General features: G+C 42.6%; 1 protein-coding gene across 1 annotated transcript in view; it reads left to right on the top strand.

Moving 5' to 3' along the window:
• Positions 1-17455, top strand: part of sema5a (sema domain, seven thrombospondin repeats (type 1 and type 1-like), transmembrane domain (TM) and short cytoplasmic domain, (semaphorin) 5A) — a 174380-nt gene extending 156925 nt beyond the window's left edge. Inside the window, exons 17-22 of the mRNA XM_034705796.1 lie at positions 1395-1604; positions 3639-3809; positions 4067-4222; positions 9270-9314; positions 10546-10757; positions 16043-17455. Coding sequence (XP_034561687.1) covers positions 1395-1604; positions 3639-3809; positions 4067-4222; positions 9270-9314; positions 10546-10757; positions 16043-16162 — 914 coding nt within the window. The 3' untranslated portion in view covers positions 16163-17455. The remainder of the gene's footprint in view (positions 1-1394; positions 1605-3638; positions 3810-4066; positions 4223-9269; positions 9315-10545; positions 10758-16042) is intronic.
• Positions 17456-19002: the final 1547 nt, after the last annotated feature.

The raw sequence follows: 19002 nt of genomic DNA, 5'->3' as shown, positions 1-19002 counted from the left end.
AGTGGGGGAAGACATGCAGGAGATAGTCGCCGCTGGGAGTCAAACCAGCGACCTCTGGGACGAGGGCTATAGCCTCTGTATGTGGGGCACTTAGACCGCCAGGCCGCCAGCGCCCCAAAGTTATATATTTTCAGCATTTTTGCCTTTATTTGACAGGTCAGCTGAACAGAGACAGGAAATGTGTGAGAAAGAGAGAGTGGAGAAAGACATGCAGCAAATGGTCGGGGAGTCAAACACACAACCGTCTAAAGCCTCTGTATATGGGGCACGCGTCTAAACTGCTTGGCCAATGGTGCCCGAAACAAGCAATTTAAACTTTTTTTTTCTCCTCATGAGAACAAAGTTTTTACAACTCTACTGCTGTATCTGCATATTCTTAAATGCTTTACCTATATTGGTGATTTTATTTCATTTTGCTTTTGTTTCACCTTACTGCTTTTACCTATCTTCTAATGCTTTATTCCTTTTTACTGCTTGTAGCCCCTTTTTATTCATTCTTTCTTTTTAATTGTCTTACTTTCTAGGTCTCTTTGGTCTCAGTTCTTATCGTTGGGTTCTTGTATTGCCTGTGTTGAATCATTGTTTGGGTCTTTTGTGTTTGTTTTCATGATGACTGATTTTACTTTTGTTTAAACTCTGTCTGCTGCGGGGTACTCTCTGTGTTTGTTTTCATGTGCCCTGCCATTTGTGAAGCACTTTGTAAACCCTGTTTTTTTAAATGTGCTATATAAATAAAGGTATTATGATCATTATTATTATAACACTGTTAATTTTCAACAAACTTGAGACTCATTAATTACAAGTAAATCCCAACAAACAGTTTCTTATTTGGCGTCATACTGCTGAAGTAAGCCTGAGTGAAGCCTCTGTGTAGTTTACTATTTACAGTGAAACTGAGGCTCACCAGAAACAGATAAACCTGAACTCCTCCAGAGGATGCAGCGAATCAAAGAAATCTGTGGGTTTTTGCAGACTTGTCTTGAAGGGCACATTTTGCTTCACTTTGGATGTGAAAACATGGTAACAGTATCTTTGTTTGGGTTCACATGGTTGAAGTGAGCCAGAATGAAGCCTCTGCGTATGTAACTATTTACAGCGAAACTGAGACTTACCAGAACAAGATAAACAGGCACCCCATTGAATGACAGCTTCTATTTTATAGACATATCTAGATCACTTCACTTTTGATCTGAGCACACGGTCACTTCTCAAGACATTAAGCAGTGGACAAGAAAGTCTTGACGTCTTTATTACAAACCACTGGCTACACCAGAGTGCTGGAAAGTCAGCCGTTGTTCCCAGAAGCAAATATTATTGTCAGACAATAGTTGAAAGGTTTCAAGATTGACAGTTATTAAACTTTATATTATATTTGTTCACTCTATCTCAAACAGGAGAAGTGCTTCGTCTCGGGAGGATCTCGGGTCACACGGTGAATGGTGGCTGGTCCTCCTGGAGCTCCTGGTCGCAGTGCAGCAGAGACTGCAGCCGGGGAATCCGCAGCCGTAAGAGGACCTGCAGCAACCCAGAGCCCAAGTACGGAGGTCAGACCTGCCTGGGGCCAGCACAGGAGTACCAAGAGTGTAACATCACCCCATGTCCAGGTGAGAATCATATGAAGCATGTAAGCTACAGGCCAGTTAGAGTTGGACACACTGAACACAACAAGCAGAAAAATACGCACAGATAAAAACGTTTCCAAGAGCATAAGTCAATTACTGTGCCAGCTCTCTTCTCCCCACTCACACACAGATAAACACGCTAATCCACACCACACTCCAGCTCTGCTTTCCCTTGATTAATGGATAAAGAATTACAGTGACAAAATGACTTACCAAATCATCAGGAACCACAAAAGAAATCAGTTGCAGATAAGAGGTGTAACGAAGACCCCAATTTACACCAGGAATCAGAGACAATCCCTGTGGCGCTCCACTATGTAATTACATTGCTGGGTAATTATGCTGCCAGCTATGGGAGGCCTTATTCTGTTGTGAGAAGCCCTGAGACAATGCGTTTTCAACACTCCTCCAGCGGAAGAGGAGAGGAAGCTTTCTAATTAAAAGAATGCTGCGTCTGACAAGGGAAGTAAGCTGTCTAAATGGAAATCCAGTGCTTAGTTCGGCATAAAGCGCACCTGGAACCCTGTGCAGGAACCAAAGCAGACAAGCAGGCGCATTGTCTCACATGATTATTAATCATACCCCCTGGAGTAGGTAGGCATAGGTATCCCACTAAAAGTCTGTGTGTCATCTCCACTGCGCTGCAATCTGTCTTCATAGCTTCCATCGCACTGTAAGCAAGCAAAGGAGGCTGAACAGCCATCAATACTATTTTTACAGCTTATTAATTCATTCAGTGAGAGTGAAAGCCATTCAGCTCCCAGCAGCTTGAGCGTTAATAGAGTAAGCTGTTATCAGCTGTGAGCTCAGATGAAGACTTTGTTCAGGTGTAAGAGCGTCAGAATCGCCTGTAAAGTTGCCACAAGTGTTCCCCTGGAGAGAAACGTTGAGTGAGTGTACTTTGATTCTCGCTATGCTATTTCTTGTAGTGCACCTATTCTGTTGAGTGTAATAATACCATAGCTGCAAAATGTTGATGAACAACTTCGCTCTCTTGTCCCCCATAGGAGCAGACTTAACACAGCCTGAGTACCAATGAATACTAATGCTTTCTCAATTAGCACCCCTCTGAAAGTGAGATATTATTTCCAGGAAGGCATACTGTGCTGGTAGACCAATTGCAATCCTCCCATGGCTAATCCAGTGCTTTTTAAGAGCATTTCTGTGAAGATGAAGAAGAAGAAGAAAAAGAAGGAGAAGAAAAGGTGTTATGGCTGCCATCCATCTGGTTGGGAAACAAATGAATCCGTGTTTTTTCCTGCATCTGCGCCCCAGATGAGATGATCCGTCATGGAGGGCCAAGGATCGACTTATGTGTCACTTTGTGATAGAGAAATTACACTGAGATGACAAAAAGCTTCGGCAACTTCAATTACCTGCACTGTGCTGCCAGCCATCGTCAGGTCTTTAAAAGCAATTCTCAAGTGCCTCTGAAGGGGGAATGTCTTTCTGCCACGATGGAGTACGGTTTTATCCGGATGATTGGCGAAGCACATTTACTTCTGTTGTGATGCATAGCGAAAAGATTTCCCCCGTTTTAACGCTCTTTTTTCCTCTTCTCTTCTGATTTCTCCCAGCTTTGGTCTTCTATTTATAGTTTGTGCATGGACGCTGACTTTCCAGCTGTTTTTTACTGTCTGTTGTTTTCCACTTGGCACCACTTAGAGGGAGAAACAACAACGACAGACTGTGATGCTTCATTTATCTTTATTAATCAGAGGAGAGCGCTCTGAGTTCAGGGAGGGTCAGGTGTTTGCTGTAGCAGCTGGATGAAGCACACTTCCTTTTACTATTAAACAAACACATATTCAACTTTCTGTACATTTATACTCAGGAATAAGAGTTTGAAAGACTTCAAAGTGCTTGATGTTTCTCCAGTCTTGACCTGAATCTTGGAAACCATAAGAGTACAATACATTTTTTTTCATCCTGCATCAATTACTCGGGTTCAAAATGTCTCTGCTAATAAAATAACACCGTTCTTTGCATTAATCTGGCGTTAATATTTGTGTTCAGTTGACGGCAGCTGGTCATGCTGGTCTTCATGGTCCAAGTGCTCTGTGACTTGCGGAGGGGGACACTACATGAGGACGCGAACCTGCAGCAACCCCCCGCCAGCTTACGGAGGGGACATCTGCCTGGGTCTTCACACTGAGGAGGCGCTTTGCAACACACAGGCCTGTCCAGGTACACACACACACACACACACACACACACACATAAACACACACACAAACTTCAGTGATAAGCAGCTTAGGGCTCTGACTCGGCCACCAATCCATCACTGGTTCATTGCTTATTTTCTTTAGTCCCTCTCGGCCGCTCAGAGTGCACTCAGGCATGGCTAATATGCAGCTGAGGGCACACACACACACACACACACACACAAAAATATAGACACACGCTGGACAGGCTGTGAGATACGCTGTCGTTTCCATTTTCAGAGAGCTGGTCCAGCTGGTCTGAGTGGTCCCACTGTGACTCCAACGGGGCCCAGATGCGTGTGCGTCACTGCGACGTCCTGTTCCCCACTGGAAACCAGTGCTCAGGAAACAACAGCGAGAGCAGGCCATGCTCTCCTGACTCCAATTTTATACCAGGTAATCACACACACAACTGCCCGCACACACTCCACCTCTTCTGGAAAAGTCTTGAGCACTCAAGCATGACTAAACACACAACTTTTGAGCGCACACACACTCATTCCACACACCACCCACCACCATATGCCCACAGCGATACTTTGCTTCATTTCCAAGAATCCTGTGATAATGAAATACGTTATTGATCCCTCAGAGGGACTCGTCTTCAGGTTGGAGGTCAGGTTCAGCGACAGGGCAGCACTTTGGGGATGGTTGGGATTAGTGTCTTGCTCAAGGACTCCTGAGATTGGCGGGTGATTACACGGGGGCGTGAACCCGGGTGCTACACTTAAGGGCCGTCTCCCTACTCATTCCAACAACCCTGCTGCTATATTAGTTTCATTATGAGCTTTGGAGTCTTCTTGGGCGATGCAAAAAGCACTTACACCAGCAGTTTTACTTTTTTTCCAAATGTTAGAAGGAAAGGGGGAAAAAGCTCCCACATGCTGTTTCTTAGCGCGCCCGCTCATTCAGGAAATTGTACCCTCTCATTACTATCTTTAACTTTCATGTTTAAGTGATCGATTCCTTTAATAAGAAACCGTTACACTAATGCGAGTTACAGCAGCGTTAAGTAGACAGTTAAACAGCCATATTACACCATTACTGAAACACTGAGGGCGTGAAGCTGTACGTCAGAGGCAGACAGTCAGCATCCTATGTGGCAGAGGAGAAACACTAAACACTGTTCTTCTGTTTCAGTGTGGAGCCTGATACTCCATGTTTCATCTGTATGATGAAGAGAAACGCGTGATATCCATCAGTCAACCTTTATTTATATAGCACCAAATCACAACAAACGTTGATGCTTTCCAAGCAGAGCAGGTTTAGACTGTACTCTACGTTCTATTATCAACAAAGACCCAACATCAAGACAGGATAAGATCCAGTCCCATCCTACAGACAGGACACAGTCTGATCTCATCTTAATCCACCATGAGCAGAGCACTTTGCAGCATTTAGCAAGTTACAGTGGCAAGGACAAACTTCCTTTAAGAGGCAGAAACCTTCAGCAGGACCAGACTCATGTTGGAGAGAGGGATAAAGGAGATATGAAGCTCATTTGGTTCACACAGTGTACACGTTATTTCAGTTCTTTTTGTGTGTGTTCCAGGAAACAGACCATTATCTCTGGTAGTAATGGAAACAATAGAGAGCAGCACAGACTCGCTGGCATTAACTAAACTTCTATAGCCCCAAAGATCGTCTTACAAAGTTCTTCTAGTTGTGAAAGTTATTTCAAAACACAAATGAGTCTGTTTGGTTAATAACTTGACCTTGACAGTGACAATTGATTAGCCACCTCTAAATCCTGAACTATGATTGGCTGTCTGTCTTGTCAAAGGTGGGATTTTTGTCAAAATCAGCTCTCTGGACTTTGCTGCAGCAATAGTTTTCTTTGTATTTAAATGCAGTATCTCACATCTATTGTATAAGACAGGAGCGGAGTAGGAGTTAATAAAGTATTTTTGACAGTAAGACAGTTTGCTTTAAAGTTTGAAGAACTCAAAATTGTGATTTGATCATCTTTCCTTTTAAGAGTAAAGCTCAGAAGACTTACATCAGGGATGTTCCTGATCAACTGATTTCTTATCATTTGTTTAACCAGCATGTAATTCTATTACCAACAAGGATGACAATGTTTCATCGTTGACTTAACGTGCATATATATTATTTAAATGTTGTTGTGTATGGAGCCTTCTGAAGTCCCATAAGGTGTTTTTTTTTAATCTTGTGAACAAAAGATAATTGTTTTAGGGACACAAGTTGTCGTCTTGTGAGCAAGTTAATAATCTATGCAAATGCTGCAGATGTAATGATTCCACTTGCCATCACTTGGCATCAGTGCCATTATTATTATTATAATTATTATTTCCTTAGCCAGTTGTTTGGCTGTAATTTGATATTCTGGTCAAGAGAACACTGTTTATGATGTGTTCTCATGAGCGCTGCACAAGAAGATTAACTTAATCACACAAGATTAAATGATGACGTTTTGGGACCTCAGGAGCTGCGTAGTTATGTCACATTTTAAAGCAAAATATAACGCTAAAAGTTAAACTAGAAATGATAGGTGGGAACAAAAATTGTTCATAAATACTCACCTCAGAATTCAGGGCCTCAGTTAAGCTGACCCGGTCAAACAAGTCTGGACACAACCCAGATTAAGACTGTAGATGAGGTAAAAAGACAGAAAGCAGGATGTGCTAATAGTTGCACTGGTGTCATTCGGTGTTTATAAATCTCTATTTTGATGCTGACGTCATGAACTCATTGCATACTTCATGTGTGCAGGTTTGAAGGATAACTAGGCCAGTAGGTTAAGCAGCAGAGCTATGAAAGTTGTAGCAGAGTCTGCTCCCTGTGGGAGCTGAGCTGAGAGAGCACACTCTATTTCTTGGCTCCAGATTTGGTTCAATTTTAAATGGTTTTATGTAAGTGAACTGACTGGACTGAGTGAATTTCTCACACAGCATCATCAGATACAGCACACTCTGATTTGCACAAATCCATTTTCTAAATTGAATCTTTTTTTGAAAGATCTTGGTAATCTGGGCCCTCTGCATCGTGGCACAAGCACCAGCTGGCTCTGGCAGCGTACATATTTTCCATTCACTCCTGTTTTCCAAATAATAAAACTTCACATGAGTTACATCTGGTGATCCTGCCTGAGATTAGGTGCCTGCCTGCTCATTATAATCAAACCAATCAGGCTATGTGAAAGTCTTATAACCGGGCAGCTGGAGACTCAGAGGGAATGTTTTCCTGCAGAACGCTGAGCCAAACATTGCTCTGACAAATATCAAAGATACGGGATAACCACTGAGTGAATGGTTAAACTCACCGCTCAGGAACACAAATGAGACAGCACTCCAGCTTTCCCCTAATGACACTAAAATAAGGACTGAAAATGAAGTGCTCTAAACTTGAGAGCAGCTTTAAATCAAAGATCTGTGCCTGTTTGAAGGTGATGAGGAGTTTAAAACCCTGATACACTGACAGGTTTGATCTTATGAGTGTATGACACACCTTTATGACTCACGGTGCTCATAAAAGCCTTCTGTTTGATTTCATCTATTTGATCTCTTTTTATAAATATTGCATGACAAGGCTGAAACAAAATACCAGGAGTTGAGTGAGAAAAAATACAAGACCCTCGGCTGCCTTTTCTTTAGAATAATAATCTTCTGACCCTAAATATAATATTCTTTAACCTACACTCCTCTTTGTGCGTTCTTCACTTGTTTGTAGAGGTGCACAGAATCTTCAAGTCTTTAAATGTTAAGTTGTGTTCCCCTATCCCTCTCTCCAGACCCAACTCGGTCGAGGCAGATGGCTGTCTAACATGAGTCTGGTTCTGCTCGAGGTTTCTGCCTGTTAGAAGGATGTTTTTCCTTGCCGCCGTAACTTGCTAAGTACTGCCAGGTGCAATGCTCATGGTAACAGCCAAATTCAACCAGATCCATGTCTGGTCCGTCCCCAATCCGTCACAGCACCAGATCTGATAGGTTTCTTTTCTAGTCAATGTGTTAACTCCCACTGAATCCGCTCCGTCGCGTTCCGGCGGAACACGACGGATCAGATACACAAGACTTCTATTTTTGCCGGATGCCGGAGCACGACGCATCAATCTCAACAGAGCAGATGGAGCGGGACAGGAAGTCAGGCGCCAAAACAAAATGAAAACATCCGGTTAATTTTCAGAATAAAACACTCTGTGTTATCACCAGATCGTATTTCACTTAACTACAACAACAAACCGTCATGATGAGCGGAGCCAGGCCTGGAGTCAACAGGTCAGAGGTTTTCAGAGGACCAGAATGACAACATGGATGAGGAGAGGAGGAGGAGAATCCTTGATTCAGTAATTACCGCGGGAAAACCTTGGTCACATGACTCCAGCTGTCCGGCGGTCCTGCTCCGTGCTGCGGTCCAAAAACACAACCGGTGGTTGTTGACAGATCAGAGAGCACGGAGCCAGACCACAAGGGATCGGAGACATACTGGACACGGATCTGGTGGATGTCCAATGTAAGACTGAGTCTTACCCTGTCTTGATGTTGGGTCTCCGTTCATAATTTAACATAGAGTGGTCTAGTCCTGTTATGTTTGTAAAAACGTCTTTAGATAACGTTTGTTGTGATTTGGCGCTATACAAATAAAGATTGATTGATTGATTGATTCTTACTGGGAGTTAAAGTCCTTGTGAAACCGACGAATGCACACACATTTTTCTGTCTCAAACACACACACACACACACACACACACACACACACACACACACACACACACACACACACACACACACACACACACACACACACACACACACACATTATTGGTATTGACATCTGCTCAGACAGGCATCTCCCTATTGACAGCCTGTAATGCGAGACAACCCCGAGCATTGATCCCTGCTACACAGAGATGATTAAAACTCCTCTTTATAATGAAGAAGGGCTCGTGTTATTTGTACTGTATAACCAGAATAATACAACCTCTACAAAAGGTGTGTTTGTTTTAGAAATAGCTCATTACTCATGAGGAGCGTCCTTGAGTTCTTTAACTTTGGGAATAATTAATAATCAGAGAAGATAAACATTTGATTGAAACACAAATTTGTAACCTTTCTGTATTAATTAGCAGCGATATAACCATCATGAAAAGCCTTCACAGGCCTTTATAGAATCACCCATTTACCTTTTATTCCTGATCATCCATCCCCTTTAATGGGAGCAGTAGTCTATTAAAGTTCATTAGCTACGTCTTGTACTTAATTTCCTTTAATGAGTGCAGATTTTGTCATAAACTACTTCAGGTGCCAAAGCTGTGATTAGCTTAGGGATGTTTTTTGACGATAATCTGTATCATATTGAGAATAACTTCCATCTTCTCTCTCCTTCAAGGGGACGATTTGTCTTGCTAACAGGGCTGTACGTCTATGTTTATGGTTTTTGGCCCTAACTCTGCTGCCTTTTGCTCTTTTTCCCTCTCCTTTATCAGAAGTCTCGATTGCACGCTCCAGCCAAGAGGAGATGCGATGTGGAGGTAATTTTCAGTGTGTGTGTGTATGTGTGTGTGTGTGTGTGTGTGTGTGTGTGTGTGTGTGTTTGTGTGTGTGTGTGTGTGTGTGTGTGTGTGTGTGTGTATGTGTGTATAACACCTGGTATTGCACATGTACAGCATCTTTGGAAGCAGGGAAGCTTTCTAATCCTGCTTGAAAGCTCATAAATCCAGCTTTGAACATAGATACATGGGAGAAAGATGGTGATCATATCTGTTGGTCGTCATAAATGCGCTGTATGAAAAGTGTCAAGCGATTTTTGAAAATGCGGCACACTTTTAAACCATAAATATTGTATCCCCCCAAAATAAAGCCATGTTACGGGCAGCAGAGTCAACAACATCTCTGCTTACGTTGCAGTATTTGCCTTTTCAGTAAAACTGTAATCCTGAAAAACCAAAACACTGCAGTTTCCACAGTTGCTGTGGAAGTCCTAGTGCATCAATAAAATCACTTTAACAGTGTCGTCTTACTGCCCCGCTGCAATAATCCAGACATGAGAGCGCTCTGAGTTGATAAAAATGCAGATAGACGGTTGCCTTCAACAGGAACCTGCACCACAGCCTGTGTGAGGCTTCAGGGAGCTTTTGCCTCACACAGGCTGCAGAATCTTTTACTATCTTTATTTAGCTCGTTGGAGGCTGAATGTGGTTGGAGAGGAAGTTCTGCAGACTGCAGACAAAGCTGAGGGCAAAGAAAACTAACTATTGTTCTCCTTATCCTTTTTTATCAGAGATAAAGCCGGTAGAGTCCAGTCTCATGATTAAATGGATTCAAGTTTGCAGTTTTACATTCAGAGGGGAAACTGAATTCATAACACTGAAACCAGATCAGAATTTATATCAGACTTTATTTATGACCCTTACTGACCGCTATTTTCATTTTATATTCCAAACTTTGATGGAAAGAGAAGTTGGGCTCTTATTTGAAGACTGGAAACATTTTTTGTCTGATATTTTTAGCACTAAAATGCATCCTGACACAAGACATTTTAATAAAAAAGTAACCACTAGCACAAAGTATAAAGACATAAACGGATGAAAATAGAGTGAAAGAGTTCTGTCTTTCTCTGAGGAGTCTAAAGGGGTCTTCTTTAAGGCAGTAGACTCCATCATTTCCATCTGAAATGCACTTTCAATGAACACTTCCAATGTTTGAATTAACAGAGCATAATTATCTCCTCTCCTCTGCTCTCCTCTCCTTTCTTCCTTCCAGACTTCAATCTCTTCCACATGATCGCCGTGGGGCTCAGCAGCTCCATCCTTGGCTGCCTGGTCACCCTGCTGGTCTATTCGTACTGCCAGCGCTACCAGCAGCAGGCGCACGACGCCACCGTCATACACCCCATATCTGCCGCTCCGCTCAACACCAGCATCACCAACCACATCAACAAACTGGACAAATACGACACAGTGGAAGCCATCAAGGTCTGTAGACGGGGTTTGCGCTGAGTTAACACACCTGAAAAAAGTCTGAACGTGAAGACTCTTAAACATTTCCTAACTGTTGAACTGACTTAGTCAATGAATGCCACTCCCTAACTCCTGAGTCAGTCAGGACCGGTTGCCTCTTCCTCTAAGCTGTCAGTCTGGATTAAACACTTTGACTGCATGACTCTGGCTGTCAATCCGCCTCCTGCCGTGCCCTGACACTCTGCAGTCGTGTAACAGATAGGCCGTTGTGCGTACATCTTCTCTCTGTGTGTCTCAGTGTGTGACTTTGTTCTGTGTCAGTGGTCATACACTGCTTTCTCATAACATACTAATGTAATTACTTAACTGTGCGTGGGTAGGTAATCAGCGAGGACTCTCTGCATCTGCACATTTCGCTGCTTCGACAGGTCCTTTGTGCCATTATTGCACCCTAAATTACAGGCAGTGGAGTGTTCCAGAGATCCAGTGACTCTCCTTATGCTAACAGCCTCTTATCCTCTGATACATCAGGCCGTCGGTGCCAGACTGAGCTGCTGATTAGTGCTCGTCCACAGATACTCCACGCTCCAGCTGGGCTTTTTTTTGAAGGATTCCCGGTGCTCTGTATTAAGGAGCATTTCAACCACTTAAGCACCTTGAGCATTATTTTGCACTAAAAGAAGCTTCAGAAGCAATCAATCCGGTATTATGGTTTCATGCCAATGGAAAAAATTGACGCAAATCCTTCTTAATGTTTAAGATAGTGGCCCGGTCCAAACCTTTACCAGAGAGCCTTGACCCTCACTGTCTTTAATGATGTCCGGTGTGAGCGCCTGAGTGTGTGAGGAGGTATAAGAATGAGGAATAGGACAGTATCATGACACGAACAAGATATGCCATTAACTCCCAAGACAAAACACCAGACTGTTTTTGAGTCTCGTACTCCAAAAGAGTTTAAAAAATGCAAAATTTAGCCGAGAACATAAACGCGTCATTCTTTACATTTAGGTTATTTGTTCAAACTGTATTAAGTGCCTGCATGTCAGTTTAAAAACATATTCTGGGTGCTCTATAATTAAGTCCTCGATGTTACCAACCTCCAAAGGAAAGTGTGCAGAAATGCAGACTCAGGGAAAAGTGTCTAATCTGGCGTTATCAAATCAGCATCCTGCGTTATGATTCGACAGTGGGACAGCACGAAGCACTCACACAGCGAGGATGCCCCTCAAAGTCTTGGAGTCTGAACATGTGCAGATTGGGACTTGGCCGGTCTGGCAGTAGCTGCCCACTTTAAACCTCTGGTACTTTTTGGTCCTGCTCATAAGGAGCTAATGAGTGTGAGTCAGAGTCGCAGACAAGCTGAGCCCCTGATTGTAGCTCCTGTTGCTTCAGCTGTCAGATACACAGCTCACATAATAACACCGGGAGATTTGCAGTGTGAATTAGTTGTTCTTGAACAATGGGGTCTTGATTTCAAACAGATGCAGACCAAAAGCAGGTTTCTCTTTTGTAGCTGGCTGCAGATTTTATTAACAGCTGCGACTGTAACTAGCTTATGAAGTTAATGCTAGCTTGATGTCTGATTTCTTCTGTGGCTACCTTTTTTTAATTCCCAGCTGACTCTCTTTTTTCGTTGAGTTTCACCACTTTGAGATCCTCGTAGAAGACTTGATGTTAAAAACAAGCAGTTTGGTTTTTCAGTGCCTGACACAGCTGCTGTGTCCAAGTGTTAATGAGGAATAATGTAGTTTGTTCAAATGGAAAGGAGGACGGAGGAAAGAGTTAAAATTGTGTTTGCCAAACTTCACACTGAATGGATTTGCTAGTGTGCAAACTTAAACACTAAAATCAAGAGCACAACAGAGCTGCTAATGTTAGCTCAGGGCTGATTTCCACTAAGTGGAGGAGAGCTAATTGCAAGAAAAGGTTTTTTAATATTACTCGATCCTCTACAGGACAAAACAGTGAGTTAAAGCAGTTTTTAGGAGTGTGTGTGAGGCTGAGCTAATGATTTAGGTTGTAAGCTAATAGCCAAACATGGAAAAAACAACACTTTCTTTTGACAGGCAACAAAATAAAACAACCCCTCAAACTTTTTCAAAGCAGAATTAACTCTCCTCCAAAGCCCCATATCACTTTAAAATGCAAAGAAATTCAAAGCTTGACAGACCAGCTGTGCCCGAGGCTACGCTAAGGCTTTGATTGAACACATACTGTTCAGGAGGGACGGTTATCGAACGGTCAAATAACAGTTTTCAAGTTTCACCCTTAAACCAGAATCCAGTTTGGTGTTGTAGTCAGTTGGTTTTATTGTCATGCTGACACATTTCTATTATTTTCTATTATTTTTAGTTCCTCTGTTCTGTCAGAAAAAGACTTCCATATGTTTTATAAACTAAGTGAAACCCCGGCTGTTTGTTTGCAAATCCACTCCACAGATATGAAAGCATTTTGTGAGAGCAGCCACAGAGAGAACAGAGCCGTGAGCCCGGAGCAAATGTCTCCAAATGTAATTTCATTCAGGAATAAAGGTGTGAGGGGCGTTCATCTGTCATACAATTAGAGTCAGGAGCGTGGAGAGTAATTCAGTTAGTTCTATTGCAGATTGAGGCGGATATGAATATAGACAGTCCGTGTGAAAACACAAAGTAGCTGCATGACAAATGAACACTGTCTAATTTTCCAGAAAAGCTCATTCTCCCTGAACCCTCACTCACTGAGGCCAAACACATTGGACATTTTAAAACATTAATATCAGTCTTCTGTGCATTAGAGGGAGAATTAAAGAGCACCTGATGCTGTTTTCATGATTATTGACTCGAATCCTGACATTGATGAGTCATGTATCACTGATATTTCTGTGTTGAAATCAGCTGATCTTTTAAAGCAACAAGAAGCCCTCCATTTTGAACAGATGAAGACAACAGGAAGGGAGATTCAATCTGCTACTGTAGCTATCTGTATGGAAGCTGGATGTTCCATCTTCATGTGTTTTATTTCTCTTATTAAAGCTCCTTTGAGGAGTTTTAATCTGGTGACAAAACAGAACAAATTTAGTACTGATGCCTCAGTGAAAGGATCGATTATTTCTACACAACCATATGTAATGCCTAAAAGTGCTGACAGGGGGTAGGTGGTAAGCTAATTAACATGCACACGACCAAAGCAGCCCATTTTTACATTTTCAATGGCAGATGCTTCTGATAACTCAAACATTTTAGCATTACAATGACTCAGGGTGAGATTTGTTGTTAATGAATATGACTTCCATGTGTACAGGACAATTCAGCAAAAAGGGGGTGCCAAAAATCACAACAAAATGGAATAACTGTAGTAAGCTGTGCTCCAATTCAGGGGTTGTATCCTTTGAAGGATGTAGCCTATGAAGGACACCACTGTTCCCACCCTCAGCTGTACCCCCATGTGACCCTGCATCACAGTGTGCTGCTCCTTTGTCTAACAACAGGTAGCTAGCTGGCTAAGAAGATAACATTACTAATGTCACTGAACCTTTCATTTTAAGGACATTTTGAAGTTTCAAGGCCCCCTTTTCAACATTTGGAAAGTTGGCTGTTCATTTGTGTTTAAACCGAGTTCACCATTTTGTTTAAATTGGCGTCCTATAAATTGAGAAAGGTAAGGACAAAAAGGATGTTTCATTCCTGGCCCATGAAAGAAGGCTGCATTTAAAGGAGCCTTCAAAATGGGACAGTCTATGACCTGCAGCTGTGACACAATCAATCTTTAAGTACGTCCTCCAAAGGATGCAACCCCGTGGATTGAGACACAGCTATTTATGATGGAGTACTCACATCAGTCTAGTTTGAATAACAAGCCTAATTGCACATATCAGGCCTCCTGTTCGACCAAACATGGCCTCAAGGCTTCTTTGAGGATGACTCTTGCCCCTTCCTCTCCCCCCTGCAGCCAGACGTGTCGGTACTCTTGCCGTTGGACGACCCCGCCATGCACCAGCCTCTCTCCGCTAATATGGGGGTGTCCATGCGTGGCCTGGAGATTTTCTACTAACCACTGACCTCTGACCTCAACAACATCCCCCCCATCCAACAACTCTTTGACCCCAACCACTGCTACTACTTCTACTACTTCCTCTTCCCCACAGTGCCCCGCCCTCCCACTTCCTGTGGCACTTCCTGTGTGTGGCAGGTTGGCCTACAGACTGTAGTTCTTTTCTACTTTTTCCGCTCTGACCCGTTCATCCTTTCATCACGATCTCCCTTCTCCCTCCCGGCTTGTGAGAAGGCAGTGTGTCCCTCCTTTTTTTGGTTCCTCCATCAGCACGTTTTATCTTCATGTTGTCCTTTTGATTTGTCCTCTTAAATCGTTTTGTTTGTTGCATTTAGAGAAAAGATGATGTGCTCTTCTGTCACCTCTCTGTCACTAATTCCACATCATACTTCAGTAAATTTTCTTTACTGCACCAAAAACTCAAATGTAATCATTTCTCAGCTAATTAAAGAGGTTTAAGGCACACAGACAAAGTAGATGATGCTAACAAGCATCGTAGCACAGCTGTTTAAAAGCAGCCATGGGGCCACCTGCAGAGACACATAACCGCCTTCAGGGCTGCGGAAATGTTGATTGCATTCCCTTTGAGTGCAAATCACATAATGGGAAAGATACTAAATATATGAGGTTTTTGTCCAGCACGCTCGTTCCCTATCAGTGTCAGTTGGAAAACATCCATCAACAGCAAATGCAGCATCATCAAGTGTTCAATTACAGCGCCCTGAGGGACACCCAGCACACATATTCTCTCTGCAACAGACGGGATATGAACGCATCCATTTGCCAAATTGCTGATGTTGTATTAAGCACCACATCAGGAGCTCATTCCATGTTTACTATGTCAAGCAGGGACAGAGAAGATGCCCCCATGGCTCTTCCTTATTGTTTAACAGAAAAACGACCCCCTCCTGATCGATTCTTACAGCTGGGATTGTCCTAGAGGACCAGCAATCTGAGGGCCATAAAAACTGCTGATGCCGGGTATTAGCGATGACAGAGGTGGACAAACGGAAGCGCATGAAAATAATTTCGCCCCATGGTGGCTTATCACTTCCCCAGCCTGTTTGCAGATGCTCTGACCTTGCTCTGTGAAATGTGTGTTTCATTCACAGAGCAGCGTCTCTTTGATTTACGTTGCCTTTTTTTCCTTTCCTTTTTTTTTCAGTTGGATGGATTTTGCTTTTTACCCTGCCATCTGGACTGAATAATCACTTGATCCATGTGTCGAAAACCAGTCCAAACTGACTCTCCTCTCTGTTTTTTATCCACAGGCCTTCAACAAAAACAATCTGATTCTGGAAGAAAGAAATAAGTACTTCAACCCTCAGCTTGCCGGGAAGACCTACACAAACGCATACTTCACTGACCTCAACACCTACGATGACTATTAGCCCCTGACTCAGCAGTTCACACTCCTTACCATCACAGGGGACTCCAACTCCATCATCCATTTGACTGTATTCTTTTTTCTGCTTTGTTGAGATTCGTGACACCGCGTTTGTGTGTGTGTGTGTGTCGCACACTGAAACTCTATGGCAGCTGGTATGTAATGAAAACACAGACACACAGTGTTGCCTATGGAGGGAAACGCCCACTCTCTCTCAGGTGCCTTGGGGTACACTTGGAAAGCTCAATTTTTGACTCTCGCTGAGAAAATGACAAACTGGATTTCCAAATGTGGACAAAAAAGGGAAAAATAAACTCAAATAGACTGTGGGATGTGCAATCCCTTTTAACTTTCCTGTGACGCCTCTAAAACAGAAAATGTATTTGTAATGATGGGAAATAACCACAAACCGCTTTGCATGACTTCATCTGATGTGTTTTCTCTGCCGTTTTGTTTCGTTTTGCATGGTTTTATCGCATTCCAGGGATCAGGGACTCAAAAAGAAGTGCTTTTTTTGCTGGTCTTAGGTTCAGGACTGGATTTGGGAGTCATAAAATCAAAGACTGTTGGGATGCCTGGTAGCTTTTACTATTTACAGCTGTCGATATCTCCAGATTGATCCATATCCACACCAAGTCCTTGAATCAGGATGTAGATATTTGAGGTCAGCGGGCTATTTTCTTTTTTTAATTCATTTTAAGCTTTTGAATTTCACAAGTATTGAACTTTCAATGCAAATTATTTTAATGTTTGCCTCATTCTTTTGTTGTTTTCGGCTCTTATAGGTGCTTTTATTTTGTACAGGAAGTTAAGTTTAAAGCTTATGTCTGTATTTTTTTTCTAAATACATTTATTCAGTGTTTAAAGAATCAAACATTTCTGTTTAAAAAAAAAAAAAACTTTATGTGCATACTGAAGAGTTATCATATCAGCCTGCATTGAGTTCAGTCTGTCACCGTACTTTTTTATATTTTTTGTAAAAAAGAAAAAAATAATGTTTTTGAATTTTGATAGTGTTCGCTATCTCTTTGGCTTCTGGGTTAAGTATGTATTTGTGAGAGCAGGATGTTAATGGCATTTATTGTACAGAAGGAGCGTAGCACACACTATCCTCCTGAACCCTGACTGGAGCGCTACACATATGCTACTCGATGAAATCCATTCATCAGTTTGAAATATTCCTGTTCAGAGTGTATAACCAAATATTAGGTTATTCAATGGTTCAGTTGCAACTAACTCTTTTTACATGTTTGCTTGTGTTACTGTGCATAAATTAAAAACTGCTTCGTACACTAAAGACCTGTCAGTGTGAGCTGAGGAGATACCTTTGATTTCATGAATGTTGTTTCCTCTGCAGCGCCTTTGAATCCGCTGAACTCTGCTGAATGAGAGCAGTTGAATACATGTTTCTGCACTTTGATATTCCAAACTGTGTAAAAACAAACCTCCATAAGCACCGCAGCACTTCATAAATCACTCAAAACCATAGACCAGGACCCCCTACACCTGTTTTTTAAAGGAGTCTTCAGCTGGGCCCTGCAGTGACAAATGGCATGTGCAGAATTGGAAGGATACCTGAAGGGTACAAATCGCATGAGGCGGAGGGGTAAAGGTGGAGGGAGGTAGAGGGAGGGGGGAGGGTCTGAAGTCCAAACTCTAATCTGTATGATGGGGTGTAACACCACACACGGCGCTGTTCTCCATCAACCTTCAACCTGACGTCCCATCTGTGTGCAGAGGGTAATGGAGGGGGTGTTATTAATCACCCCACTGTTTGGTTGGTTGGAGGATGGAGATGGAGGGGGGGAGAGGGAGGAGGGCTGCTGATGCAGGTGAATGTAAGGCTCAGTGCTGTGTGGCTCCAAAGAACCAATTTCTGTAGCTTGGAGTCATTCTTACTACCTGAGAAAGCAGCAGCACACACAGATGTACGCATGGTGTCTTATGGGACGTTGTGTGTGCAAGCGTGCATGCAGATTCATTTGTGTGTTAAAGGATGGAAAAACATGCACAACCCTGAGTGATGGCAAGCAGGGAGGGGACTGAAACTTTCTGTCATTTCTGAGAATTTTGAAGCAGCAAAGTGAGCCATGCAGGGCACAGACAGTCAGACACGTGTGACATTCGACTGTGACAGTACGAACCAGGACAACAAATGACTTTCCCAAAGCGTCATTTAGGGACTGCTAAAGGTCTCAGTTAAAGGTCACAGGAGCACGGTTTGTGCATGTCAGAGAAACTGGCTGTGAGCGCCTGCATGTGTATAAAGAAGTCAAAGTGTCATGAGATGTGACTCGCCAGGAGAGATGGACCAAAACCTTCAACATGTTTCACAAGGTGAAATATAAGTTCAACAAGAGCTAAAACAACCATGATGAGGCAGATTACTATGACAATATGTTAAGACCAGTGGTGGACAAAGTACACAGCTTCATTACTGGAGTTATAGATCCTCCTGGTCAAACATTACCCCAATACAAGTGAAAGATGCTCAGTCTAGTTATTACTTGAGTTAAACTCCTGGAGTACGTGCTTTTAAAATACTCAAGAGTTCAAACATTGTTGTGTTCTCACAAAGCATGAGTACATTGGAGAACATTCTGCTACGTTATGTTAATTCAGAAAACATGATTCATATTTTTTTAAGTCACGTGCTGCAGATTTACAGATTTGCAGCTCTGAATAAATAAGAACAATATCAGGAACAATGGATGATAGAATAATAACAGCAGCTCAGTTACTCTAAGCATGGACAGCTTGGTTTAACATGTTCTTCTGGAATAAAGCAATTGTTTCACAACATAACTGGACATGATATCTCAAGTTGGACAGGGATTTTTGTTG

Source organism: Notolabrus celidotus, chromosome 17 (assembly GCF_009762535.1).
Source record: "Notolabrus celidotus isolate fNotCel1 chromosome 17, fNotCel1.pri, whole genome shotgun sequence".
In the NCBI taxonomy this organism is placed as follows: Eukaryota; Metazoa; Chordata; class Actinopteri; order Labriformes; family Labridae; genus Notolabrus; species Notolabrus celidotus.
Note: the sequence above shows the minus strand (reverse complement) of the source record. Positions and strands in the feature narration are given on the sequence as shown.